General features: G+C 40.3%; 2 protein-coding genes across 3 annotated transcripts in view; one reads left to right on the top strand and one right to left on the bottom strand.

Annotated features, from left to right (window-relative positions):
• Positions 1-24,473, bottom strand: part of LOC137980220 (thyroid receptor-interacting protein 11-like) — a 24,501-nt gene extending 28 nt beyond the window's left edge. The window contains exons 1-17 of one of the 2 annotated variants that reach the window (XM_068827611.1): positions 24,087-24,473; positions 23,784-23,860; positions 20,989-21,099; positions 20,586-20,771; positions 19,120-19,321; positions 17,366-18,025; positions 15,866-15,969; positions 9,527-13,528; positions 7,575-7,696; positions 7,133-7,296; positions 6,609-6,712; positions 5,842-5,941; positions 4,854-4,935; positions 3,496-3,610; positions 2,064-2,171; positions 1,028-1,290; positions 1-609 (exon numbers count right to left, since the gene is read on the bottom strand). The exon at positions 1-609 is cut by the window's left edge and continues 28 nt beyond it. In XM_068827611.1, coding sequence (XP_068683712.1) covers positions 489-609; positions 1,028-1,290; positions 2,064-2,171; positions 3,496-3,610; positions 4,854-4,935; positions 5,842-5,941; positions 6,609-6,712; positions 7,133-7,296; positions 7,575-7,696; positions 9,527-13,528; positions 15,866-15,969; positions 17,366-18,025; positions 19,120-19,321; positions 20,586-20,771; positions 20,989-21,099; positions 23,784-23,860; positions 24,087-24,390 — 6,825 coding nt within the window. In that variant the 5' untranslated portion in view covers positions 24,391-24,473 and the 3' untranslated portion in view covers positions 1-488. The remainder of the gene's footprint in view (positions 610-1,027; positions 1,291-2,063; positions 2,172-3,495; positions 3,611-4,853; positions 4,936-5,841; positions 5,942-6,608; positions 6,713-7,132; positions 7,297-7,574; positions 7,697-9,526; positions 13,529-15,865; positions 15,970-17,365; positions 18,026-19,119; positions 19,322-20,585; positions 20,772-20,988; positions 21,100-23,783; positions 23,861-24,086) is intronic. The other variant, XM_068827612.1, reaches the window with a different exon arrangement.
• LOC137980222 (tubulinyl-Tyr carboxypeptidase 1-like) overlaps positions 24,356-27,525 on the top strand; it is a 15,914-nt gene continuing 12,744 nt past the window's right edge. Inside the window, exons 1-2 of the mRNA XM_068827614.1 lie at positions 24,356-24,483; positions 24,561-24,811. Of these exons, the coding sequence (XP_068683715.1) occupies positions 24,590-24,811 (222 nt within the window). The 5' untranslated portion in view covers positions 24,356-24,483; positions 24,561-24,589. The remainder of the gene's footprint in view (positions 24,484-24,560; positions 24,812-27,525) is intronic.

Below are 27,525 nucleotides of genomic sequence, written 5' to 3'. Positions count from 1 at the left end.
AACTGAATTTTCTTACAGCACCGTTCTATGTTATCGCCATTCTGGCGTTTTGCGGAAACGACCCCTGTGTCGTAAGTTAAGAAACCCGAGATCTTGGGCCTGTTATGTCTCAGCATTCCCCTACACTGCGAAACCAAATTCGAGGTAAATCAGGAGCTTGGTACATGAAAGACCTCAAGTCCCTGTCCCACGTTGTATTTTTATGGTGTTTCAATAAATAGTAGCAAATCTCAGTTCATTGAACAATGGTTTAAAAACAATTCAAATCGCCTTGATCTGTCTCTGATAAAACAAGTTCGTGTCATAAAAGTCCCTTGATTTGTTTAAGAGAGCCGTCGGTATGAAAAATTCATTCAGGTTCCACTCGCAGGAAACTCGACGCCACCGCCTTTCCGCAGCCACTCTGGGCAGGATGTGATGTGTCGAAGGGGCGCTGAGGCATCGGTGACGGATTCCGTTTTCCACAGGAGCTAACTTCAGATACCCTGTCACGTGTTTCCTTCAAGTAAGGTTCGTAATGAGTTGGAGCTGCTAAGAGCTGGCAGATCCTGAACCGGAGTTAGTGAGCCCACGAGCAATGGGTTCCCATTCGTGCCAGAAAGATTTGGTCTGCAAAACAAGGAAAAATACGCGGATCAAGGTAAAAAATAAGAAGTACCACGCATCATATCCACTTGTAATAACGGTAATAAAAACATTTTCTTATCTGTCACAAGACCAATATTGATTTTAAATTGTTTATTCGTTTCTTAACTTTTGACATTTTGTTCGCTTACAATTCTACAGTGTTACACGTCTGTTGGGAAGACCTTTTCCAAAAGGTGACTTATTGTGAAATAAAATTATGATAGTGACGATGATGACGCTGATACTAATGACGCTTTTAATTGAAGACGACGAAATATTTAAAGAATACAACAAACTTCCATGTCCTACCACCCTTAGTCAGCTATAAAAGGCTATTTATTGGGAACAGAGCTTTTCAAGTCCATTTCGCAATCTCACAGCGGTTAAACATCAGACGCACCTTGTCACTGCATTCACACCCGACACTGGTCCTGTGAATGGTCTTGCAATAGCAGATGTAGGTAGGGGAGGGATATTGTTCCTCGCAGGAGTTCCCACGGGAGTTGAAGTAGCAATAGGCCGGCCCGCAGACTGTATCACATGATGAGCAGCAGCGCCTGTTAGGAGAGGGTTGCTAAGGTTCACAGCTTGTTTTCTCCCATTGCCAGACAGACGGACTTCTGACTCGCTCTCAAGAAAACTCACGAACAACTCTGAAAATGTCTGAAAATAAGTCACAAGTAACTTTAGTTAATTCACCTTGAAAAAAACGCCCTGAACGAAAAGAGTGGGGTGACTTTTAAAAGCGTAAACAATCTCAGAAAAATGTGCACCAAGAACTGAGCAACTCGTTTCCTCCTGATCAATGACAAAGAGATAACTTAGTTTCGAAACATCATCTTTTCAGTGAATCTCTTACAGAAATATCACCATAATGATTTACTCCCCCAAAACAGTCTATTTTGAAACTCAAGCTTTCAGAATAACGAGGACTGGATGAGAGAATAATAAAATATCATAATTAAGGGAAGTACGATCATCCGGGAGAGTCTAGTCCTAAGAAGGACTGTCTTGGGTGTCATTGACCGACGTTTCGACAACATGAGCGGAAGTCATTGTCATCTTTGTAGAGTTCATTCAGTGATTAGTGTAGTGTCAGTCGCCAAACCGCCACTCAGGTTATCCTCTGTTGTGGAAAAAAATGACCAAACATTTGATTTGCACTTGACCTGGAGATTTCATAAAGCGGTTATTATTAACTTGAACAACGAAAGAGTTGACAGAAAAACCATGTCAGGGCAACAAATTGAGCCAGATCACACTGATTTGGATGAATACAACCTCTCTAAGAACGGAGTATTAAAACAGTGAATCCAAAGTGATTCGTCCGTGTTCCATATGGTCTCCACCCATGGCATCCCCCAGAAGTCATGCGCAACAGAGTCGACTGGTTTGCAGCAGTAACTCGATAAATCTTTTATCGTGTCGCACATTACCTTTTCTCCTGAAGCTGTTGTTTTGGTCGGTGTCTTTGGAGCGCTGTGACCAAACGGAATAATAGTAGAAATCCAGGATCCTTTTGGAGCCGACGATCCAGTGCCCACCTGGGAGAGATCAAAACTCACCATGGTCAAACTAAATACCACGGAAAGTGGTTACGAATGGCTCATACAAACACAACGAGGAACCTCTTTTAAGTCGTGTTTGAATCACTCGAGAGTGACTAAGCCCAGTCTTGCCGACTGCTGGCTTGCAGCCACAGTAGACTACCATCTTGTGGGACAATAGACCTCTTTCATAATGGCGGCCAAATAGATTATTCTTTTGTTTTAATGCTAATAAGCCCTACTAGCCTCGCTACGACATGCAAATTTCAAAAGAATATTTGTTTCAAAACGAGGACAGTAGGTCTAATTAACATAAAACAAAAGCAAAAGAATTTGCAGCACGCAAACAGCATGTATTTTAGTACATCCTTAATTTCACCTCCTCTCCACTAAAAAACCAACAACGTGGAATAAACAAATTCAAGGTTTTGGCAATAACCTTACCAAACAAACTTTAATACGTTATTCTTTTAATGGCGCACCTTCCAATCAAGATGAATGTTATTTCGTCATCATCATCATCCAACGCAAGCAAGATGGAATAAAAACCGCAAAATTGTTACGACAGCGCATATAAGTTTATTTTCAGGTAATGTTTTCGCTTGCGTTGCCGTTGCTAAAGCCCTCCCTCTTATGAAGACAGGAAGGAAAAGGAGTTGTAGGGATGAGGAGAAAGAGGAAGAGGATAATCTACTCAGCCAACAGTGCCTTTGCTGTCCCAAGCCGTTTCTGTCTCACGGGGACTCACATATTTTCTACGTCTTTGAAAGTTGATGTATTAGGGCCGATTTACGCGGTACGATTTTTGTCGCATGCGACAATCTTACGACAGACCTACAGCATGACACATGATTGTAGCAGCGTTTTAAAACATGTTTTAAAATGCTACATTTTTCTGACGTACACGACAATCGTTAAGTCATGTCGTGGGCCTATCGTAAGCTTGTCGCATGCGACAAAAATAGTGCCGTGTAAATCGGTCCTTAAATTGCCACTGAAAGTTGCGCCCAAGAACTGATCCTCAACATAGCTGGGAGGGGAGGATCCAGACACGTTTACGCTGTCGTACGACAAACAGTCACAAAGTGTCGGAATGACCTAAAAGAAGACTACATGGTAAACAATAAACAGTTTTCGCAGGGCACGCAGAGAAAGCCTGTTCGTAGGCTACGTAAGCACCATAATCGTCCCCCAAAACCCGGCCTTATCGTCGTCCCAACCGTCACGCCATGTCCTCCCCCCCCCCTCCCAAACCCCTCTCCCCGCTGAATAAGCGCCTGTACTCCTTAAATAGTTTTTGCCACTACAATTAAAGCCTTACCTTTTCCAGTTCTTCGTGTGTGAAGCCAAGCAAAGCTCCAACAACTCGCACCACTTCAGTGCGTTTATTTTCGGGGGTATTAAAATAAGACAACAGCATGTTTTTCACCAGAGATCTGTAGACAACAGCAAGTTCAGAACGTAAGAATAGCTGTTTTTAATAAAAGCTAAGCTGCGAGAGGGTATTAAACGAGAATGTTTCCAGTTGAATCGATCCGTGGTTCAACTTTATGTAACCTTAACATTTGCGTTTTTTTCTTTTTCCTTTCCGAACGCCCTCCAAACAAGTCACACGTCATGTTTTGCGAGGGAACGCGGTTTCACCAAGAGTACTAGCAGTCAATAATAAGAAAAGTGACCCTGCAATGCTTTCCTGGAAAATACCCCGACATCAAAGATGGTCCCCAAATTACGTTTTCATTACAGACATTCTTTGCATTCAATAAGCTCCACATGTACGACAAGTGATCAGCACGAAAGTACATTGTACATAACATCGAAAATTTGGCAAATACATGCATAGGATCTTCGTAGTGGAGCTTTGCTCTGTGGAGATACCCTGTCTAGAGGCAAAGTTTATAAATAAATAAGTAAATAAATAAATCAATAAAAATTGATCAAAGTTTTCCTCGCCCAAAGGCCAACTGGAGTAAGTAGTTTCAATCGTCCGTACGAGTCATCTGGGACAACCGGACGATTCCAAATATGGATCTCTTCAAAATGATTATATCTCAAAAACAACTTGAACTCGGTAACACCAATTTTTAATCGCTGGAAAGTGAGTTTCCTTTAAACTCATTGCCAAAAAAGGTAAAAAAATTCTCAGACGGAAGCGGATTTTCTTTAACTTTACAGAGAGTTTCATTTTGGCCTGCAGATCACTTTCCAGCAATAAAAATTGGGGGTCACCATGTTTGTTTGTAAATAAGAGCGTTTGAGCATTTGAGAACAAAATATGGTCTTTTCAGTTGGTCTTCCTGTTGCTATGGTGACCTACTACGTCATAATAATAAACGCATCCTGTTCAGCAATAATTGATGTTTCATGTGGTACAATAACATTGCGTTAACTGAAACTGTTGTAGAGTCAATCCATTTAATAAGAATCACTTGAAATGGCCACAACCGCCTTAAGCCACATTATTTGTCAACAGACCGAATGTATAAATGGCGGCCAAAGATGTGTTCTTTTGTTTATGTGCTAATTAGACTCACTAGCCTCGCTCTCAAGCAACATTTCTTTTGTATTAGTGTCTATGCAAACGAGGCTAGTGAGTCTACTTAGCACATAAAAGAACATTTTTTTTGACCGCCATTTATCCATCGGTCTATACCATAAGACAAAAACTCCTAATCTCACTTTTCCACTTTGCTGTTTGACAAACTGTTGAGGCTGTTAATACGCTCTTGACTGACGCGTAATTCCTCATCCAAACGAGCCACTGCAGAGATATCATAACAAAAACAAATATATACAAATTTAGTGAATAGTGCTGTCCGTGCATTCTGACTGGCTAGCGCGGAAGTGAATGGCAAGTACTATTCACCTCTGAGCAAACAGAGAAAAACAAAATGGCTTCCCATTTCGCTTCCATTGCAGAGGAGCAAATTTTTTCGATAAACTCGGCTGATGATTCAACTTATGCGGTACATACTAAAACAGTGTCGGGGAAAGGAGTGGATGTTTACCTATCCACCAATATTCACCTCCACTTCGGTGAATAATTGTTTAATATCAGAAACCCGTAAGGGTTGAAACGTGTAACGCGCGTTCACAGCTTCCGAATATTCAGTGCTAAGTACCATATTTGGAAACCCCTCGCTCCAGTTAACTTCGTGCGAGAACATTGGTGGTATTGCGTCACGGTGTTCTTGCGAACTGATTGGTTGAATGTTTCTCTCCTCTTGTTCCAAATAAGGTACTTAGCAAATTGAATATTCAGAAGCTTGTTTCCCAGCACACAAGGGGCCGTTACACGTTTCAACCCTTATGGGTTTCTGTTAATATACAAAGCACACTAAGAATTCTGAACAATGATGCCATCTACTAATATTGCATAGTTCCGAAAGAAAGGCGTCAGTAAACATTTCGAGAGTAATCCGGGTATTCGATTTCTCGATCCCCTGGGTGCCAGAGGATTTTTTTTTTCAATGTCGGAGAGAACGCTTAGTAATTCGAAATGTCGAGACTGAGCATTCTTTCCGTCCGTGAACAAAGATTTCTCTGGCACCCAGGGTAAGGCAACGATAGAGTTCAGATTGCAAAAAAATTGTGACGTTAAAGCAAGAGTTACGTTACGTAAAAGTAAAACTATTATAGCAAACAAAAACAAAAAACAGCCGCAAACCTTCTTCTTTGTGTTTTAAAAGCTCTTCTTCTTTTTCCTTGAGTTCGTTTCGAATATTCACCACATCTTGCGTTACACGAGCCGCAGCCTCCAGTTGTTTCTGAAAAACCCATGGATTTATTGACAACAAAGGAGATATTTTAGACTGGAATCGAGTACGACTATTTCGTTTCCGCTCTAAACACGCGCACTTAAGAAATGTCGACCTCTAAACTCAATGTGCGTGCTCAGTACAGAAAACGATACTCGTGTTCGAGCATGGCCATGGGTTAGTATTTACTGAGCCTGAGAAGAACATTTTTGTAAGATTTTCAAAGGTGCCGGTGGAAAGCAGGAATGTAATGAACTGAGTCAGTGCACACGGGCACTAGAGAGCTCACCACAAGGATTTGACCGTAGAAAGTCGCTGGAAAGAGCAGCTCTGATTGAAGAAAATAGAGAACCATTCACAATATGAGCTCGGGTTTAGAAGTTCCACGTTCTTTGATTTCCGGGAAATCCTAGAACGTGGAAATTTCTCAAAAAAACGTTTAAACAATTTCGAGTCAGTTTTTTTGTTGAATAGTAGCTTTTCGTCAATTCTAAAGCTACATTGTTCTTAATTTGAGGTTACCAGAAATCAATCAAGTTCGAAACATGAAAAGGTAAGGTCAAAGTGGATTTCTTAAGCTCCGCTTCTTAGCGCCGTGAATATGACCATACCTACCACTTAAACAATGTTCAAAACAAGTTATCTTCATATCATCTCCACTAAACTATGTACTCACCTTGAAGTGATTCTCCCTTTGTTGTAGCTCTTTTACTTTGTCCCAGGCTTTCACAACTTCTTTCTGTGCTTCCTCCTGAGCTCCTTTTAGTTGTGCCTCGCGCTCTGGGTTACCATAGAAACAAGCAGTCAGTTAACACCAACATGAATTAGTATGGATCTAAGGCGTTTCCAATTTAGCCTTCATTTCTTGTTCGCCCGACCAACATAGTGGTATGCGCCCTCTGGCAAAATGCAAGGCAGTTCTCCGTAATTTCCTGAGATCACTACCAACCCGGCGACTCGCTTTGCAAGACTTACAAGTCTGAGAGCAACAGAAAACACTGATGTGATGACAGGACAGGAGACGCAATTAAAAAGGCTGAAGAGGAGGAAACACCACTATTACACACCTTCAAGATGAAGAGAAAGCTTTTTTTCGGAACCAAGCCAAGACAACTTCCGCAGGGACAATTTCAAAATATTTCTAGGACGCTTCCCAGTTAGCAAAAATGGGATTATTTTCTTGCCTGGAAGCAACTTTACCTCTTTGGAACTGTTCCAGAACAAGTTGCAAATTATTAAGAGAAGTCTGGTACTGGTCCGCCTGCTCTTGATATATGGTCAGATCCATGACTGCGCGGTCACGCTGGGTCGCAAAGGCCTGGAGTTGTTTCTGGAGGTTTTCAATCTGCACAGAGGCTTGTCGGCTGAATAAAAAGAACAAATAAAAGGAGAGTATTAGTGGTAAGCGGCCACAATTGATGAACTTGTTAAAAGCGTGATCAAGAAAAACACTGGAAGATTACGATCCGCCATATAGTCGTTTGCATGGAAATTGAAAACTTGACTGCGCGAGAACCCTGAGAAAACGAAAATGTCGATTTAGTGTTTGACGAATCAGTAGCAGAAAACATGGTTTTACATACTTGAGAAGGGCAAATTTTTAAATAAGAAAAAACTTGGCTCAAGAAGGAAGAACACTTACTCTCTATCCAGCATAGAATGTGAACTAGACACAAGCTTCTCTTCAACTTGGGCCATTTTCACTCTGAGGTCCCTTTCACGTTCCTCGGCCTCAAGTGCTTCATGTGTATAACTTTCTTCAACCTGAAAGATCAAGTTAAAAGTTCAAGGGCTTAACTTTGTCGAGATAACTAATGCTTACTAAGTAGCCTAACTGGGACAGTGAAACAAACAGGTCACTAAAATAACCAACATCTAAAAATCTCAGCTGGATGGAGGTAAACCAAAAGTTGGTTCTTTATAGACATCGAACCAATTAGTGGGATTGGGGAGGTGACATGGCTTCTGGTTAGAGGCTTCGGGTCCAGCTCGGGTCCAGCTCCGATCATCAGGGGTCCAGCTTCGGGTCCAGCTTCGGGTCCAGCTCCGATCATCACCTGGATTCGTCTGTTTGGTAGGATACTTTCCAGTTGGGCCTCTGCCGTCATGTTTACTTAAAGTGCCCCTGTGATCAAAAAAACCACTTCCTTTTTTCCTTCAGATTTTGAAAGTGTGTTTGCTTAACACCTGACTGGCAAAATTTTGAGCTTTGATTTTTATCAAAGGCCGTTTACTTTGAGTGCAAGTTTTGGATTTCACGGTCCGCCATTACTCACGTTCAAAACTGACCGATTGGACCTCAGACGGTTGGATCCAGGGAAAAGTGATGTCAGAGGCTCACTAGTTAAAATTTCAGCGTGTGAAAGCAGCTTATTATATATGCAAAGCATGAGTTTTTAAAAAGTCTGAAAGCCCAAAACCTCCGTGCTGCATATTAATTCTGCGGCGTACACACGTATTGCAATCTTAAACTAGTGAGCCTTTGACGTCATTTTCTCCTCGATCCAGCTCTCTCAAGAACATAATGTTAGTAATGGCAGACCATTAAATAAGAAAATTACAGTTAAAATAAAGAGGTGTCTTTTTGAAATCAAGGCTTAAAACGTGGGTCACTTAGTGTTTTGTTAACACAGTTTTAAAATCCAAAGAAAAATATGAATTGATTTTTTGGTCACAGGGGCACTTTAAATAGTTGCATTTTGTAAACGGCTCAAAAACCTTTAAATTCTAAATACGACCGTGTTTCAATACAAACTCTTTACTCTTTTACCCCGGCGCAGAACGATTTCTGCTTCAAATCACAGAGAGAGCTGTGAGCTTTTCTCTTTGGGAGTACTAGTTCCAAGTCCGGTGCCGTAACCACACGGCTGCGAAGCCTTGCAGAGCGCCAGTTAAGATGAGTGAGGAAGGCTTTACATTTTCGTAAGATTAAAAGACACTCGCTTTGTTCTTACCATACAGCGAGGGGACTTTCACCTGTCGGTAGGACAGCTGCTTATGCAACCTCAATGAAGGTTGCTGTCACCAGTGTTAAAGGGGTTGGTATTCGTCAACAAACCTTAAAACGGCGGCGAAAAAATAGTCTCCACGTAAGACCGAAAATTAGATTCGCGTCTTCGGAAAATGGCAACAGATCGATGCTGGCTATACAGGAATTTTTCTTTTCTCTCTAAGGCTGTAATTATTTTATAAAACTCAACTTAACTTTGCTTCTGTTACAAGCATTCTGATTCCCTAACTCAGAGTTAATGACTTCGAATGTTTTTCTTGAACTCACTTGAGCCAAATACTGCTTCCACTGAAAAATTACCTACACGTAAAATGTCACCAAGCCCCAGTAGTAGAAAGGCTGCATGGATAACTTTATCCAATGGATAAGTTGATATATCCGCGGTCAGTGTCAACATTTTCGAACACGCCTATTCTGGACTCAACAAAAAGCTGTCTATCGATAACTTCCTCTTTGTTTGACTTCTTCCTCGTTCCGCAGGAATATTTTTCAAATGAGAAAAGATGGAAAGGAACGTTTTTAAGAGCAATTAGCGTTTCCAGTTAGCGCTTATGCTCAAGTGGGTTCAACACGGGCGTAAATACCTGCACAAGATGATTCCTGAGTCTGTCTAACTCTTGGGCCATTTTGGTCTCAGCTATCTTTTGTCCATTGCTGGCTACAGATAACTCCTCTTGTAGCTGTTGTACTCTGTTGCGAAGCTGTTCTCCTGTCCTAACCAACTGCTCCCTTTCCGTCGTCAATCCCTTCACCATCCTGTCTTTGTCTTCCACCGCCACCTTGTGTTGATCCACAGCTTCAAGCAGCTTGGTAATTGTCTCCCGCTCCTGGGACAATGTGCCTCTCATCTGGTACAGTTCACTCTGTAATCTGCTTATCTCAGCTTCGCATTGGGACTTAGCAGTGTCCATCTCCTCCCTGATCCTTTGTGCTTCGTCTAATTCCTTCACAATTCGTTCCCTCTCTTGAGTTACATGTTGAAGATCCAATTGTGATGCACGATCTTTCTCACTCACCGCCTTACTCAAGCTGACGATCTGATCTTGCAAATCTGCGACTATAGACTCTTTCTCTTGTAACAGATCCTGCTTTTCATTCTGTGTTTGCAGTAATAATCGATGCAAATCCTCTTTGTCACGCAACACTTCTTCCAACCTTGAGTCACGATCTCCTCTGGCTTGCGTCAGAAGGGTCACATTCGAAAGTTGCTCCCGTAAAGATTGGATTTTGTTATCTCGTTCTCTAAGGGCATTATTTCTTTGGTTTTTAACATTGTAAAGTAATGTTTGAAAGTTGTTATCAATGTCATCAACACTTCCCCCATGTTCAGAATCAATAAGCAAATTTGCCAGCTGTAAAATTTTATTCTTTAGCTCGTTCGTTTCAACTTCTTTTTGTTCTAAAATATAATCCCTTTCGCTTTTAACACCATCAAGTTCAACCAAGATAAGACTTTTCTCGTTCTGACTTTCGTCCAAAATCTGCTTAATTTCTGATTCCTTGTTCAGTATAACATTCTTACACAAAAATAATTCATCTTCTAACTCCTTAATTCTGTTATCATTCCTAACCACATTCATGTTGTCCGCAGAGAGCCTGTTAAGTTGTGACTGAATGTTTTCCATTTCTCTATTCATCTTCTCATTTTCAGATGATGTCCTCGTAGCTAAATCAGTTTTCTGTTGTAAAGCTTCACTCAGTAAGAGAATTTCTTCCCGCAGTCGAGAAATTTCTTCATCTTTCGCTACTTTTTCCCTAAAAACTGAGTCTCTTTCGTCCTGAAGCATTCTGACTTGCACATCAGACCCTTGAGAGGAGGGAATGGGAGTGATTGTACTTCCCAACTGCGCCAAAGCGGCAATCTGTTTGTCCTTATCATGTATAAGCACTGACAAAGTTTCGTGTTCCACCTGCAGTGCACCCATTTGACGCCTTAACTGAGCGTTTTCGTTTTGCATTCTTTGGTCTTCCTCGGATTTTGCCTTACCACGTTCCTCGACAAGTTTTTGCAGAAACGAAACCTTTTCTCTTAGTTTACCCATTTCATTTGCTTGTGACTCATTCAAGGCAAGTAGTCGCGCATGCTCGGTGTGCAGTAGCTGCGAAGCTTGGTCTTTTCCCTGCATCTTCTCGCGCATAGCTTCTAATCTGTCACCCGCATTTAACAACTCTTCCTCTCGCAGGCTCAAATCTGATAGCAGCCTCTCCTTATCCTCCTTCAGTTGTTGTAATTTGCTTTCATAAGCCTCCTGTGATCTGCGCGAATTGTCGTCTGTTTGATTCACCAGCTCCACTAATGAAGCGTCTTTTTGCTTTAGAGCAGCTATCTCCTGATCTTTTCCCTCCAACAATCTCAGGAGCTGTACTCGTTGATAGCTAGCATCGTCTGGGTTTGAAGCCGTTACAACTTGAGTATGGATCAACTGTTCTTTTTCTTTGAGTGCCACAGACAATTTTCCTATATCCAACTTCAGTAAATCAACTTGGGCTCCTTTCTCCATTACGTCAAGTTCGAGTTTATCAACTTGTAAGTCCTGAACTCCCAACTGGCTCAGGATCTCCTCCTTTTCGATTGTGGTGTCCGCTAACTTCTTCTCCAAGTCTCTGCAGGCCGAAACATGATTTTCAACAGCATCACCGAGCTTGGTCTTTTCCACCTTCAACATTTCTATCTCGGAAAACGCTTCTTTGAGTTCAGAGGCGAAATTATCCACCTTTGCACTGCTTTTTTGCAGCTCAGCCTCAAGGTTGTCCTTTTCAAGCAAAATAGTGGCCTGCATTGATTCCAAGGCTATGCACCTTTCCTGTCTCATTTGAACCTGCTGACTTAGTTGTTCAATTTCCTTCTCTAGTTTGGAAATCTCAATGCCTTGATTAGACTGAGCATTGACTTTGTCTTTGTACTCATCGACTAAACTTTGTAATACTTCTCTTTCCATCAAGAGTTTATTGTTCTCAGCAGAAAGCGACCTATTAGCGTGGTCTTTTTCCTTAAGAAACGTTTGCAAATTGCCTTTGTCTTGTTTCACGCTTTCAAGATACCTTTCCCTCTCAGCTAACTGGATAACCAAGCTCTTGTTTTGTTCGCCAAGCTCTTCACAGGTCTGCTGATTTTGTCCTAACACGCCAAGCAACTCATCATTTTTCGTTTTCAGCAAACTGCACTCCTTCCTGTTTTCCTCAAGAAGTTTTGCTACATCTTCTTGCCCCGTTCGCAAAAAGCTTATTTCGTTGTCTTTTGAAGCAGTCAAATCCAGCAAATGAGCATTGAAACTTTCCTCCAATTCACATATCCTCTCATCTCGTTCGTTTATCATATCCATCAGATCCCGTTTTTCATCTCTAATGGAAAGCACCTCAGCACTTTTCGCTTCCAGCTCAATTTGAACATCAGCCACTTCTGAAGTTTTCTCGTCTATTTCCTGAATAAGCCGTTGTGTTTGTTCTCGCATGAGAGAATTATCTTTTTCCAGTTCCTGAAGCTTTTTCAAATACAAAAGGAAGCCTTCATCGGTCTGTGAGCCCTCATTCACACTGATATTATCACTGGAATCGATCATGGACTGCCTGTGATATGATGCCCATTCATGCAGACTAGCTCGCAGTACATCTGCCCGCTCCATGTCAAACTCAGTTTCATTTTGTGAAAGGGGCTTACTGATATTCAGAGTCACAAATTCATCCTCTACAGTTTTCCAAGCCTGAAGAATCTGTTTTTTCTCTGCCATTATTTCGTAGTTTTCATGTTGTAATCGTGTTATTTCTTGATGATCCTCGGAGTTGTTATACGGAAGACCTTCCAGTTCTTTCACCTGGCGTCTAAGGCTCAGCACCAAGCCCTCTAGCGCTTCTTTTTCTCCTTCCCAATCTCTCTGCACCAATTCAAACTCTTGTACTTGTCGCTGGTAATCCTCCAGTTGCTGCTCTAACTCCTGGCCAAGTTCGCTTGTCTGTTCTAGTAACATTGCAGTCTCTTGTGATATTTCAGGCTGATGTCCCTGGATATGTTGTTGCAGCTCTTGGCTCAGGCTCTTTGGCTCGACCTCAAGGGACACTGCAGCCTCCTGTATTATTTCCCGCTCAGGTGAAATGCCTAGGAGCGGTTCATCATTCTGTTGAGTACTTTCCGTGAAGCTTGCCACACTCTCTGATGACCCGGATGGACTCGGTTGCTCCCCACCAGATTCCATATCATTGCTCCACTCTTTCTGATTCTGGAGAGCATTTACCAGCTCCTGTAGATCCTGAACCTTCTGTTCGAGCCCAACAATAGTACTCTCCAACACAGCCTTCTCTGCATGCAGAGCCCCAACAATATCAGGTGCCTCGTCGTCATCATCATCCCCCATGTCTTGCTGCCGTCCCATCTCAGTCACACGGTCTTTTGTTTCTTGCGCAACTTGTTCGTTGTCTGATTGTAAGTCCATCACAGCACCTTCCAACTCCTCCACTGTAACTCTCAGCTCAGCTGATCTGCTCATCAGAGATTCTTTTTCTTTCACGACATGGTCCACTTTGGCCCTACTACGCTGTACCAGCCGCTGTTTAAGTTCTTTAACGTCTTCACGAACAGAATTGGTACTAAGCTGTGAAAAATAATGACAATTAGACCTTAAAAATGAGTTAAAAGTCGATTTCATCTGGTCAAAGGAAATATCCCATTCACTTTCGTCATAACCTTCTTTAAATGTTGACAGATTTCATTTACAGTGCGGTTATCGGAAGCTACCACTAGTTTTCATTGGGGAAAAAGGGTGCAACATATATATGTTGATGTTTAATACCCTTAGCCAAACTAACCAAACAGAAGCTTGATATACAGTTTTCTTCCTTTCCGTCTCGAGTGTTTTGATTTGAATCGAAATCTCAGAAAACAGAGTCCATCAAAAGAGGCCAAGATTATCGGTAACTACAGTTACCATGACAACGAAGACATTCTGTGGAATTTAGTGAATCTTAACTTTTCCCCACATTTTAATAAAGGTTGTTTTAGTAAAAGCAGACAGGGAAACCCGGCAGAGTAATAGGACATTTGCATGATGACGTTATTTGACTACAAGTACCAGAATCCTTCAGGGTTTGCTTGTCTCATGCTAATTAAAGCTATTGTTATTTTTACCCCACTGGGAATACAAAATTTAAATAAGAAAAGAAAAACAAACTGAATTCTGGTATTTGTAGTCAAATGACGCCATGGTGAAAGTTGCCTATTACCCATTTTTCTTGTAGTCCAATAATTTCCGAGTGGTTCCCCCTCCTAACCTTATCTTATAAAATGTGCAGCTCGTGCCAAGTGCAAGTGTGAGGTGCATTGAGAAAAAAAGAGTGCTGGTGAACATTACATGTACTGTACAATATACAGACAAAAGAGTGTGTGGAAGTGTTGAGAGTGCAGAAAATAAGTTAAGAGAGTTAAAAGATAAACAAACACACGTATGACTAAAAAGGATGCTGGGCAAGGCAATATGAGTTGGGGAAGACTGTGTTACACAATATAAGCAGAAAAACCCATTAGTACAGCCCTAGATCAAGCTATTAGCTCTTTGATAATCATTACTCAGTAAAACTTTTCACGCAACTGCAGCTGTAGATCCATACAGTAAAAGATTATGAAATGACAGGAACAAAATTTGTCAGTTAAAAAATACATGGTGGTTGAATACTGTCAGAAGTCCATAACTCAGAACAAAGTTGATCTCTCTCATTTGGCCTAAGGCTTATCAGTTTATGGTATTAGGGACCTTTAGATCGGAGGAGGACGGCTACAAGTACGAAATTTCCGTACTGAGCATGTGCATAAGGTTTGGAGACTGATATTTTTCGAAGTGCGCATGCTCAGAACCGAAAACTCGTATTCGTAGTCTTCCTCGTCCTCCAATCTAAAGGTCCCTATTATTTAAATGTAGAACAAACAGGTCCTGCTAAATAATGGCCAATCAGATTGGGTCTAATGACTGCAATGCCCCTGATTGGTCCGTAACCAAGTAGTCGCACGAGTGTTGCTCGTACCAAATGCAAGATCATGCGCGAAAAGCAATGCTGCTACATTTTTCTCCCGCAAAAATCTAGCAGTAGCCGTTCTAAAAGTAGAACACACCATAAACTGATGGGCCACATTCCATTGCAGATGAAGACGTCTTGGTTATGAACTTCTGATACTGTATTCTTGGTTTGCATCCACGTGATGAGACGGCCATGTTGATGTAGAAAACGATAGAAAATGACCCCACAAGTCTTGCATACCGGTAATAATAGAGTCAAATTCCCAAAAGACATTAATTGTTCTGTACACAAACATGGCTGCCGCGACATCAGATGCAAACCACCAAGATGTATAATTATGTACTTTATTAGCTGAAAACAATCTATAGGAGAGCTTAAATGCAAATCTTCATATTTTTATGCTTATTAATTGCTGATGGAGGCTGATTGGTTGAGGAAAAACTTACTTTTGAGAAGTTAGATGAGTCACAAATGCATGCATGGGAATTTTTGAAACAAGGAAGAGTCAGGTGTAAATTGTAAGAGGAGCAGCCGCTACTATACTTTGTCTGTAGTACTATATCATCTGTTGTCCAAACTCAGTCTTTTCAGTTTTTTCTAGCAAATGATGATACATCATACATGCAAAGCAAAAGAAATTCTCATTGACAGCAGTCTCAGCGACTGCACAGTTACATTCGTATCTTTTGCCACTGTAACTTCACAAAAGAATGACCTTTTCCAATCGATGAATAGCCAGAATGAGCTACAGTAGAAACATGTAACTCACAAAAGTACATTACACAGCCAAACTATGGCTATATTTATCCTCCGCTCACTGTACCCGACAACCAAAATTAACATAAGGAACACATAAGCAGGGTTTCAGAGTATTCCCTCCCATGTCACCCTGCACAGCATCCTGTTTGATGATGCATTACATGTCGGGCCTGGAACATGGCCACAAGCCTGGCGTTACTGGTGTGCAACTCTTGTCTGACCTGCTGGTAAAGCTGAGCAAGACACAGGTGACGTTCCCACAGAGCTGCAACACACAAAAACATCCTTTGTCAAAAAGGGATTAGAGCGAGTTTCAATCGATTGTTGTAAAACCAAAACCAAAGTAATTACTTTAGCCAATCAAAAAGGATGGAGACAATCCGATAAACCAATCAAACTCAAAGTAATTACACGTAGCCGACTCGAAACGCGGGAAAATGTGCACGCGTGAGCCACAACTGGTTTTGGTTTCACTTCTGATTGGTTGAAAAAGTGACACGAGAACTTTGAACCAATCACTGAGTGAAGTAATCATAAACCAATGCATTCGCATCCCTCGGATAGCTACATTTCAGAGTGCCATGTTGCTCAAAGCCCAATTTGCACCAACACTGGGTCTGAACTTTGGCAAAACCAACATGTTACCAATTGGCTTAGTAATAAGTTATTAGCCTCCATTAGAGCTAATCCTGCTTTAAATAGCTGTGTTTATAGGAAAGAAATAAATTACATGTAATGTACACATTATAGGCCAACTGGTAAAAACACTGAATTCACCCCTGCTAACTCCCTGCTGACAGATCTTCGCACTGAAACTGCAATGAGGTGTAATTATATTATTATTACTACACTGTTTGCTTTAATTGCAAATCCCCAGCGAGTAGAAACTACATTATTTTTATCAATTTACAAGCCTTAAGAGTCTTTGTGATTTCAAGAAGGTACATGTATGTACAGTAGGAAAGGAGTCTATAGCCAGCTATATTTACTACATGTATGGTTATTTACAGTTGTTATAAAACTCTAAGAAACCAGCTGCAATAGAGGGCTAGAGAAGATGGCTACTGGCTGCTTATGACAAGAAAGGCAAACAGAACCTTAACTCAATTAAACAAAGCCACATAAAACATGTACAGTAAATTGTGTGACAATCACATTCCGAGGATACATTAAAATTTTGGCAGAAACAAGATTAGTCACTGGCTCACGGTTAATCAATGCCTTCAGCACTCCAGTATATGTACATGTACCATAATTATTATGGTAACTTTAATTTAGTTTCCACTACAGCTGCAACATGCACTGTAGCTCATCAGGGTTTATAGATCCCCTTATGATTCAGTCCATTATGCTAAACAACGGAGATGATAGACCACATCAGCTAACTTAGTGTTGTACCCGATTCAAATCTCCTGGGGTTAAGATCCTTTGCTTATTGTATTTGCATTATAATGTAGCATTCACATTTAAATGATATGGAAATGCCTGGAATGAAACATTTTATTCCTAAAGGGTTTTCATTGGGTACAACATTGAGTTAGCTGATTAGGTCTAATAGTATGTTATTGTGTCAGGCATGACAAGCACTTATGAAGTTCTTCTTTATACTATACGTGTATAATTACATGTACATCATAAACTGTAAAATGAATGAAACTCACCGGCCAAAGCACTCCTAAATTTACCCATCTCCTCTTTTGCCTCTCCTTTGACAAACTTAACACTTTTCAAATTCTCCAGCTCAATCTTCTGTTCTTGTTGCAGACCATGAGAAATTTGCAGCTCTTCCATCAACTCCATAGTTGAAAAGCTAAGTTGATCAAGCTCAGACTTGACTTCTTCAACACAGCGATGCAGCCTCCGTGCCTCTGCCTGGGTACAACTCAACTGTCCCTTGAGCTCAGTATTTTCCGTCGCTACACGATGAAACTGTTCCTGTAGCCTTTTTAAGCTTTCAGAGTCACTTTGCAAACCAATGAGTTCTTGGTTTAGATCTTTAAGTTCAGTTTGAAGTTTTTCTACATATTTCTTGCTTACCTCTAAACTGTTTTCTGAAGTAGACATAGCATCAATACGAGACTTATTTAATTCTTCATACTTTGCTTGACTTTTATCCAAATCCTTCTGCACTGCTTCAATAGCATCTTTCTTTTCCTGAAGCTCATTATTCAAGACCTTTATTCTTTCATCCTGTATTTGCACTTCACTTTTTAGCTGTATTATACTTTTTTCTGCAGCAACCAACTGCTCTTTCAATGATGAGGAAAACACTTTGTCCATGTCATCCACAGCAGCAAGAGTATGATAACTCCCCTCAATTTCTGCGAAGAACAAAGATTTTTACATTATTCCTTTTCATTTGAATTACTGACATGGAGCTAGAATGGGACTTTTGAGCCATTAGCTGTAAACAATATTACTATTAATATTAATAGCTGCCCTTAGAAGCAGAATCATTATATTATAATAATATTCCATTAATTCTTCCCTGTTATCATAAAAGTCTGTCAAACTTCCCTTAAATTTAGCAATGTACTTTGTTGCTTGAGAAGAAACAAACTCAGGTTTCCCAAAATAGCTAGAAAGCAATTACCTTACTTCAAGCTGTAGTTTCAAATTTCTTTTTTACCACAATTGCTTGTAATCTCGCAATCTGATTCGCTAATTTATCGTTATCGATGAGAGTCTAGACAACACTGCTCGCATGATGCTCACGTCAATTTGTCAAGCAATGTAATAGCCAATCAGGAATGTTCACTTTGTGAAACAAACCAATCATATTGCGAGAAAGTTAGGCAATGCTTGCTCTTTCTTAATGTCATGACTTTGGTCATGCTCTGAAATAAACACTTTACTTTCTTTCGTGTTGAATATTGTGGTGAAGATTAAACAAATCGAAGGTGGTTCCGCGTGATGATGAGTGTCGTTGTCAATAAGAGTACAGTCAACGCGGAACCACTTTAAATTTGTTAAATTTACCAAGACCACTAGATAAATAAGACCAAGACCACTGAATAAAAACACCTCTGCACAAAAGTGTTAAATTTCCTGAAAAAACACCTAACTAAAATTTCTTTTTACAGTTTTTTATCAGGTCCTCATTGAGGTTATTCCATGAATTTGTCAACAATCATAGCTGACTGTTTTCTTATCATTGTCCAATGAATACTCTACATTTACAGTTATTTACATTGTATCGATACACATGCAAGAAAATGATTGATTAATTTGCTTTACAAGTATTAATTTTATTTGATTTTTGACACAGTTAAGAGGCAAAAACTACAGATATTAAACAAAAATGAGACGAAGAATCATAAAAAAAAACCTACATGTATAAGGCTATAATACTGCATTACTGACTTCATAATTAAGGCTACAAAAAGGAACAATAGGGACAATTTAATCCACACACCTGATTTATTTTTTATTAGAAGTTGCTCTTCCAACTCCTCGCATCTTTGTGTCAATTCTTCCTTTTCGTCTTGCAATTTTAGCAGTTCTTGTTTGTGCTTCTTGTTCAGGGTTGCTATCTTTTGCAAGTAACTACTCTGCAAAGCTGTCAATTCCTGTTGATACTGGTCAATTTCTTTAACATGTAGTTTATCCTGATTTTCCTTGCAGAAATAAGAGACACATGAACCGTAAGTGTAGTACTGTAAATGTTCACACAGGTGCAACAAATATACAGTATACGTACAGTACACAATAAAAAATATATATCTTTGCATGTTGCCAAATATCATTGTAGCCAAAAGACTTTAAACCTTAAATTGCCCTTCATGGAAAGACTGGAAAATTAATGGACTGGAAATTTATAATGAGTTTTTCTTTTCCAACCTTGTAACATCGATAATTCTTTTCATAGGGAATTCCCTTCGTCTGGAACAAAAATTGTTAAGTAAACACTAAGTAGTTACTAGAATGAATTCAAGTTGAAAGGCCATTGATAAGCTGAAGAAGCATGAAACATTGACAGATTCAACAGGATTCAAATCCATGACCTCTGCAGTACTAACATGGTCCCAGTCCCAAATCCCATGAGCACTACATTGTATAAAGCCACTTAGAGTACAATGCATGTCAGTCTGCTGGAATAACATGTTCTTTCAAGAAATGAGGTGATTATGAAGTGCACAGAAAATGACAAGCACTGGTACCGTACAAATGTAAATACTGCATTGAGTTGTATGGGCAGTGGGTGCCTGGCATTTCCAGGGGTCTCCACTGTGATCACCCGACCTCTAGAAGGTAAAACGCTCCCATGGCTATCAATCCCAGCAACCCAGCCACGAGCTCCCACACAGAGACATCTGGGCACCCATCAAACTGACTGTGTCAACAGTGGAAGAAAATGGAAGTAGTGGGGAAGGCAGAAACAATAAGAACTCCTTAGATGCTACAAGAAAAACCACACAAAGCTGCACCAACGCAGATAAAAAATGGCTGCTACACTGAGACTGCTTGGCCTGCATGAGCCTGTGCAGAAGGCGTACAGAAGGAAACAAACTGCTGACCACTATGAAGTTAAAAGCTCTAGTTGTTGACCTAAACACACAAAAAGCCGGCAATGTTTTGTTGCTAACCTACCGGCAGGTAAATTGCATTTGACCACATTAAACAAAATTAATTGTGGACTAGATCCTGCTGAAGCCCTGCATTTTCACGTAACAGAATTTCTGATTTGCAAATTGGAAGAAAGGTTATTTCTTTCGCTGCATGCCAAATTGCTAGGGAAACAATTTTTACTACACAAAGATCAATCTCTGTAAAACAAGGTCTTTTCAAAATGATGTAATACTAGTCTTCTTAGAAGACAAAAAAATGATGGCAAGTGACAAATGTATTTATCAGGGGGAATAAACGTAGTTTACAACTCACTGCTCCATGTGCAACAGATTTCCAGTGTTGACATTCTGCTTGAAGTTTTAATATCTCATTATGTAGTCTTTTGGTTTCCAAAGGCTCATCACTGCTGTCTGCAGAGTCATGTCTTTCTCTTTGCCCAAAGCTGTGGTCATGTTGCTCATGAAATCTGCTTGACTCTCTGAGTTTAATGAGTTCTTGCTAGGCATGCACAAAAAACAAAGAACAAAGCAAGTTAGTGTAATAATCAGCAAAGATGAACCATTTGAGACAATCTGCTCAGTAAAAAATAATAAATATTATTAATATGTGTCCTGGTTATACAAAACCCTGCCACGCAACTTCCACCCCATCCTTCTTTGTTAACACTATTCAAGTCAAGAGAAATCAGGAAAAAGGATGCTTCACTTAACATTACCTCCTGGTTGTGCAGCTGCATTCTGTACTCTTTTGAAATATTGCTGATTTGAAGTTCAGATGCCTCCAGTCTAACATGAAGTTCCTCATTGTTGTGTTTAACTCTTTCATACTATGGAACAATAGAAAAAATGGTTGTGCACAAAAATGATGTGATTAATTTTCTATAGACTGTTCACAGTCCCCTATTTTCCCGTTTGATCGTCGGGATCGAGCACAAACTGCCACCATCTTTGTTTTTAAACAGCGAGCACGAACTGGGGAGAGCAGCATAATTACCGAGTGGGTGGGGGGAGTGGAGGGGTTTCGGCGGTAAAAAATAGAGAGACTGTCCGATCTTTACTGCGACTAGTGTTCAGCAAGTCCCATTCCACCAGCAACAGCAATACCTGATTGGTCCATAACACAATGCATCTGTCAATAAAAATACAGACAAGGCTCTCAAGTTTCAAAAACCACATGGCTTATCTAGAGAAAGAATCTCAAGAGTCTCAAGTTTTCGAAAGGCCATCTAGGCGACTTGGTGGATTAGTCCTAATAAAAGAACAGAAGGAAGTGATTACGCTTTTGCTGCAAGGCAAGGATGTATTGACTGTTCTTCACTACAGGATTCGGGAAGAGCCTGATCTACCAAAGCTTTGTACTTGTCAAGCAAATGGAAAATGAAAGCACTTCTGGGAGAGATCGGCCCTCGTGTTTGGTTATTGTACCGTTACGAAGTATAGGTGAGGAACAGATTAATTCTAATGATTTTGATTTGAGCGTTAAGGGTTTTGAGAAAACTGTAGATGTATTAAATGAAATGAAGAACAACAAAAATTTCAAGTCATTTATGCTTCCGCTGAGCAAGCTTTGTCGAGAGACTTATTTCGATTGTTGTGGGATGAACCTAAGAGACAACTGTCGCTGGTAGTTGTCGACGAAAGTCACGCCGTTGAAACTTGAGAGCCTTGTCTGTATTTTTATTGACAGATGCATTGTGTTATGGACCAATCAGGTATTGCTGTTGCTGGTGGAACGGAACTTGCTGAACACTAGTTTCAGTAAAGATCGGACAGTCTCCCTATTTTTCCCGCCGAACCCCTTCACTCCTCCCACCCACTCAGTAATTATGTTGCTCTCCCCAGTTTGTGCTTTCTGTTTAAAAACAAAGATGGTGGCAGTTTGTGCTCGATTCCGACAATCAAACGAAAAAATAGGGGACTGTGAACAGTCTAAATCTTCTAAAACTCTTACTGAGAGTGTCATTCTACATGAAGGGCCAGTCCTTCATCTAATAATTTTGACTGAAAATTACTACATGTATTGCAAGTGAATTGCAGTGTAAGACAGGCAAAAGAAAAGTACCTAATCATGTTTGTTGCAAACAAGATTTTTTTTAGCTCAGTCCAGATCTCTAACTTTTCATGAGTCCAATCTTGGAGGTGCCATCATTTAATTAATGCAGACACTAAAACTTATCACTAGAACAAATTTCACTTGACAATCTATAAATAACTGTTGAAATTGCTTTCAAAATCTACAAGGACAACATCAATAATTTTATTATTGAATCAGAGTTGACCATTTGTCAGCCAAACTACATGTGTAAATTGTTTAGTTCACAGTGGACAGTAGTGTTTGAGAGGTAGGAGGTAGAACAAAATATCAATCATGACTACAAAGTACATGTACAAGTGCAAGGTAGGTGGTGATTTTTGCTATTAGCTGCATATACCATGTATGTACATTTGACAACCCTACTCTGTATTACCAAATCCTTTTTTCAATGCCTCTACAATAACGCAGATTAAGGTTTGCGTTGACACCAGGTTGACAGACATAGCTTGATACTAATCAGGTTTGGAGTAATGAGTACAACTTACAAAGTTATAATAATTATTGAAGACACTGTGTCAGAGGGTCTTGAATAGTACCTTTGCTTCGGCACCGTGCCAGCAGAACCTTTCTTAATGCGATGAGAAAGAAAGGACTCTGTAGAAATCGTGTAAAGTATTTATTGAGTATGCACAAGCCGCTGTTTGGAGACAGTTACAAACTTCCAGACATCATATTGATTTTCATACTGAAGGCTCGATTTTGACCTTCACCTTGTCAAAAATGTAATGTGCATGCCGCCTAAACAGGTTTGACTGGAGTGACTAGCCCAGAAACTTGGGCTGCGGTGACTTAAAAGACTTGACAGACTGCAGAGCCTCTCTTGCTCGCCTTTTTAGAGAGACCCTGCTCACTGCCTCAGTTGCTTTGAATAACAATACCAGGTTACCTTTGATGACAACTTCCTGCTTGTAAGCAAACCCTTTTCAAGTAAAATTTGAGAGAATTTATACAAACAGGTGCAGTCAAGTGAGACAAGTACATGTAGTAAATACATCGGTAATTTGTGGTTCAAATTTTCTCTTGGTTCAAAAATTTTCAAACCAAATCAACTTTGATTCTTCTTTGGCTAATATTCATCATCATAAACTGAAACAGAGAAAAATCAAAATTGAACTGGTGTAAATTTTTGAACCAGGAAAAATTTGAACCACAACATACATTGTGTACACAGTACATGTTCCTCACTCCTCGCACACATATTTATGATGCAGCATGCCTAAAGTGTAAATAAACCATGGGAGTGACTGCAGAATACCTGGCCACTATTGTGTTCTTGTAGCGGCATCGTTTGAAGAACGAAGGAAATACGGCTGTACATGTAACAAACATAATTTGCACACCATTCATATGTAAACAAGTACGACGTGGACGTAAATAAACCCTGGCCCATTTCCTAATCCACTAAGCAAACCCTACCTCGGCTTTTTGTGTCAACAGGTGCGCTTCAAGATCATTTATACGAGCTTGTGCAACTTGGAGCTCTGCTGAAGGATCTGCGTTGTAAGATTACACATGAGCTTAACTGAATTACGTTAACATGAACAGAAATCAAGATTATGCTGTGCACTACAAATTATGTTTGGAGATGGCCATCATCTGAAGCGTGTGACAACAACAAATATAAAGGAAAAAAGGAAGCTGTTTTCTTGTCCTTAAAAAGGCTAAAAATAACGCTTAAACAGGCTAGACTTAGGCACAAGAAAGCTTAACAGATCATACCTGATACTTCGTCTGCACCTTCTGTCAATATCTCACGGGTAAAAGAAGAAATTTGTCCAGTTATATTAGAGATACTTGAAAGACTGCCTGTTAGGTTGTTGCTCAGCCATGAGGACATATTTAGGATAAATGAAAGGATAAAATCGGTGCAAAAGCTCACCCTTCGAGCAACTTTGGCTGTGTGATGTGGCAGAATGTTACAGCTGCCCTGATTGGCTACTTGAGTCGGCCATGTTTGCTCGAGGATCTCATGAGTCCGCTGTAAAACAGTGTACTCTACCATTAGGAAAAGGATTCGTTGCATAGCAACAGTGACTAGTCATTGTTTTTGTTTTCCTTCTTTTCCGGACGGAAAAAGAAAAAAAGCTGACGCTCATCAGGAATGATTCCTGGAAAGGTAGCTGGCATGAACTTGTCGCTCCAAAAATTGACGGTGTGGAGAGATCGAAGTTGATTTACTTTGCATATCTGCAGATCGGGAGTAAACCAGACTTTCGCTCCCCATGAGCGACCCAGAAACGTCAAGTGCATTAGACAACAAATACAATGAGGATAACAAGAATCTTTCAAGTGAGGATGAAAGTGGTGTGTTGTTTTACGTAAATAAAGATGGCTTCCCCATCAAGGAGAAAACCTGGGAAAGAATGTGGCGCCATGTTGAAAAGGTCCATCCCAAGGGACCTCAAATGGTACAGAACATTCGGAATGGTCAGAGTCTAGACAAGGTGCGGTTGATATATAAGTAAACGTCTAGCATAGTTTTAATAGGACACAGAGTGTCATCAGAGAACATAATCTGAGCGGTGATTAGCTAGTGTCAACACCATTTTACCCTGCACAACTTTTACAGGCTTCAGAAAATTGCAATCAAGGTTTTTAAAGTAACCCCCAAAACCCAAAAGGTCCTAATTTGCAAAAGTCAAATTTCATTTCAGCAAGACATAAATTTCATGTTAAAATATGTATTAACTCTCCCGGATTATCAGGGAGTTCCGCTTAGTAAACGAATGTCCGCCTGTATGGGCCACCAAATCTGACCCGGATAAAGTGACTTTGGACGGCCACCTTTCCTCTCCGGAAATCAAATATTTTAGTCCTAAATTTTCCCAGAATCCACGAATTGCTGGCTTCTGGCTGTGCCAACTCGTGAGGGCATTTATGCAGGATTTTTAATACTATGGTGGTAGATTTTTCTTGCATACAGAAGGAGCTTATATTACATTACAATTAAAGCCCGGGTTAAACACCGTACTTCACATGAGCCGTTAAGTTCGCCTGTTGAGTCAAACGTTGAACTTAATTCAGCCGAACTTTAACTGACCACGAAAATAAATAGCAAAACCGAGATCGAGACTGTCTCATACGTTGACATGATTATGCATTTGGTTCGGCTCATGTGAAGATCGGCGTTTGACCCAAAGGCGATCTTCAGCCGTTATTCCCACCTGGAGTGGCCGTGAAGAATGCCTCAGGCGATCCAAATAAAACCAGTCGAACTTAATTGGGTCAAACACCGTGCTTCACATGAACTTAATTCATGTAAATTAGTTGAATTGAGTTCGGCTCATGTGAAGTACGGCGTTTAACCCGGGCCTAAGCCCCTTGTATTCAGGCAGATTTAGTAGAAATTTTACAGTTCAAAAGATGAAGATCATAATTCCCTTAGACCACTTTTTCAGGTGTGCAGTGCAGTTTGATACTGCAGGGAACCGGTCAATTTTTTTTGTTGAAGGGGGGCTGAGGGGAAAGTTAATTTAGGGGGTGTCAAATTCTGGGGTGGATAGATGATAGGGAGGGTTGATGCAAAGAAAAAATCAAAAATATTCCAAAATCTCTAGATTTTAGATCTCCATAAGTTGACATCTCTGTGTAAATTCCTTGCAAATATTTTGCTTCCACTAGGCCAGAAAAGTGGTGCTGAGTTGACAAAATTAATTCCTAGGAATTCCCAAAACCCTGGGAATTCATTTCAGAAGGGTTGGCAGTGCCTAAATCTCAAAGCTTATTTATAAGCTAGTAATCCCACAGATAATGTATCAAACTTCTTTGCATGCCAGTTTTGAAATATGTTCTTCATTTCAAAGCAGCTAGTATGTGACATCTTCTCAGGGATAGATTCATGCTTCTTACTAGCTCATCTGTGGAATAACAGTGACTTCTCCTCATTGCATTTTTCACTCAGAGGATTTATAAAACACTACATGACAACCTGAAGTACAAGCTTATTTAAAATAAATCCAGAATTTCTTGCCAAGTATCAGCAGCACCTTCAGAACCTTGACCCCTCCCTCCCCTATTCTCAGAAAGACAATAGACCATCTTTAAGAGCAATGCGCTATGTGTACCCTGGCCTAATTGCATGGCAGTTCGGCTTTTCTCTGTGGTTTTATTGTATTAGTGATAATATGCTGATTATTGCACAAGATTGAGAACAGCTAGCATTTACTTCTGAAAGGAGAACAGCCTTTATCTGTGCATGGCAACCCACGCCCTCACTTTCTGAGTCTAATAGTTGGCTATAACTCACTGGGCAGGTGCAGGTTGCAGCTTAGGGCTACAAGTCATTGTTTTTATTACCATAACTGAAACATTAGGCTTAAACATTAAAGCTTTGCATTTAAGTAAAGGTTTGGGTTGTTTCAGCTGTGGTAAAACAATGACCTGCAACCCTAACCTGCAATTTCCACCCTTCACATAAATAACTTGTATTTCAAAGCTTTCATGCCTATTCAATAAAACCTCACAAGTGCATAATCTGGCCTTTATTCATGGCTGCATTAAGGTCTCGGTGAAGGCAAATTTGGGCGTCTTGCTCAAATGTTTTGTTTTTGCAAATCTGAAAATTTAATTAGAAAATCGCTTTTTTTTCTTTCCCTCCATAATCTGCGCACAAAAAGTGATTGACATATTAATATATATTGTCAATCACACGTGAAAGGATTGGGTGTCAATTGACAGCCATCACGCGCGATCCGCCATTTTAGCATGTGCCCGAACGCTGATTGGCTCAGCATAATTGGCTTTCAAGTAGCTCGATTTTCTAGGGGTGTATTTTGACGACAAAATTACCACTTCTTGGACCTCCTTTCCTGACGGGTTTTAAGATATTGCTTCCAAATTTTCAGTTCTAATAATTGATTGTACTACCCCAAATACCGTGTGAAGAATTTTTCGTTTGTCTTCGGAGACTGATTTTACATGGCACTTTTTCTGCCCAAATTAAGTATGAGATGAGAGTTTTGACTTTGGTGCGTGACATTTCCTTCAGTTCTTAACATATCCAAAATTCCTTACACGGTATTGGAGTGCATTCGTCTGTGACTAAGATGCAACAAAGTGGGGTTATTTTGGCAATAAAGTGAAGGGCCCAGCTAGAGCTTCTGCAGGAGATTCGGTTGTTCTGAGTTCGAGGTATCAAAGCTAAAAGGCAATCTTAAAT

The sequence above is a fragment of the Montipora foliosa genome, chromosome 12, assembly GCF_036669935.1.
Source record: "Montipora foliosa isolate CH-2021 chromosome 12, ASM3666993v2, whole genome shotgun sequence".
Classification (NCBI taxonomy): domain Eukaryota; kingdom Metazoa; phylum Cnidaria; class Anthozoa; order Scleractinia; family Acroporidae; genus Montipora; species Montipora foliosa.
Note: the sequence above shows the minus strand (reverse complement) of the source record. Positions and strands in the feature narration are given on the sequence as shown.